Here is a 1,968-nt window from a genome sequence, read left to right on the forward strand (position 1 = left end):
AATTGCCGAACCCTTGACAGGTATGTCTGGGTGTTGCATAGGTCTAACGTATGTTCACGTATACCTGTACGAACCCTAAAGCCCTAAAACCCTACAACGTATACCTGTACGGCTGTACGTGTATGTACCCTAAAACCCTAAAACCCTAAAACTGAAAATGTATAGCGGTACCACTATGCATATATACATGTTTATGCCTGCTTAGCTCGGACGGTGTTGTAATGATATAACTGAATGCTGTATGCTCACGTGTAGTTGTATGACTGTACATATATGTAAGGTATGTACACGTATACATGCACATATACATGTACGTGTACATTTACGTTATTTTTGTTTTCTCATTCCTGGGTATCAGCAGGTGTGCTCGTACATTACATGATGTACATATACGTTGAGTTTAAGTGCATTTAAGTTTCTGAATGTCTACACAAAAAATACATATCTGCCATAGTACCACTTGAACTACAATATATGGTACATCTCACACTCATATACGATACACCCCGTTTATACCACTTGAATTACAAGGGATCGTACATCTCACACTCATATACGTTACATCACGTTCTACTGTTTACCGTTGGGCGTTGGCTGTACTGCAGAAGTGGACCAGTACAGGATATTCAAACCCAATGTCGACCCAGTGGACGGTGAAGAGCCACCGACGCACCCGAACTATCACAAAGACGGCAAGTTCATCAAGAATCACAGAATGATGGGCGATTCACACATCAAGGACAATGTAAGTGGATGTGATAAGACAATGTAAGTGGATGTGATAAGACAATGTAAGTGGGTGTGTATAAGATAATGTAAGTGGGTGTGTATAAGATAATGTAAGTGGGTGTATATAATATAATGTAAGTGGATGTGATAAGACAATGTAAGTGGGTGTATTTATGACAATGTAATTGGGTGTGCATAAGACAAAGTAAGTAGGTGTGTAAAAGACAATGTAAGTGGGTGTGCATACGACAATGTAAGTGGGTGTGATAAGACACTGTAAGTTGTTGTGATAAGACAATGTAAGTGGGGGTGTATAAGACGATGTTAGTGGGTGTGTATAAGACAATGCAAGTGGGTGTATATATGACAATGTAAGTGGGTGTGTATAAGACAATGTAAGTGGGTGTGTATAAGGTAATGTAAGTGGGTGTGTATAAGACAATGTTTATGGATGTGCATGACTGTGTCTCCATTGTACACGCCAGTTCATCCTATACTTGATTGTCAATCTATCTTCAGAGTGCACCGCAGTACCCCACACATTTGCTCAAAGACCATCTGTACACTCAACTGTATGTGTCTCTAATACACATGCCACAGTACACACTATACCTGATTACCAATGTATCTTCAGAGTACACCGCAGTGCCCTACACATTCGCTCAAACAAAGACTGTATGTGGCTCTATTACAACTGTATGCGACTCTGTTACACATCTATGCCTTTATTGCAACTGTATATGCCTCTACTACACATACCACAGTACACACTATACCTACTAAAGAACAACAAGGTAGGTAGTCTGGCGGTGGTGGACAAGAAAGAGAAGAAGGTTAAGTCCAGAAAGAACAGCGCCATTAGCGTTGATGTGAGCCGTTTATTCGGTGTGAATTTGGAGATGGGTGCGAAGGTCAATAATCCCCATGCCGTGGTTCCGTATCCGATCTTTATTGAGAAGGCTCTGGTCTATCTGCAGGCCAAAGGTACGTGCGTGTGTGTGAGAAAGAGAGGTGAGAGTGTGTACGTTGTAGCTAGTGTCAGGGGAAGGCTTTAGTCTATCTAGTTTATTGCTATAGACGATACTCGTGCTATGATGAAATATCTGTTGATGTAGTGTTCATTGTGGTATCGTCGTAGTGGTATTCATATACAATGCGTGCTCGTGGTAAGCACTTACGCAGTGTACTTTTGCACATGTGTTACGTAACATGTATACATGCAATATATACATCGATATA

The 1,968-nt window shown here is 40.9% G+C and overlaps 1 protein-coding gene across 1 annotated transcript; it reads left to right on the forward strand.

Moving 5' to 3' along the window:
• Positions 1-647: 647 nt before the first annotated feature.
• On the forward strand, positions 648-1,713 carry SARC_12210 (hypothetical protein; the record flags this gene model as incomplete). Its single annotated transcript, XM_014293689.1, has 2 exons — positions 648-745; positions 1,515-1,713. Coding segments are annotated over 2 exons (297 nt in total), but the record flags the coding sequence as incomplete, so codon positions are not given.
• Between the last annotated feature and the right edge of the window lie 255 nt (positions 1,714-1,968).

The sequence above is a fragment of the Sphaeroforma arctica genome, assembly GCF_001186125.1.
Source record: "Sphaeroforma arctica JP610 unplaced genomic scaffold supercont1.2143, whole genome shotgun sequence".
NCBI lineage: Eukaryota > Ichthyosporea > Ichthyophonida > Sphaeroforma > Sphaeroforma arctica.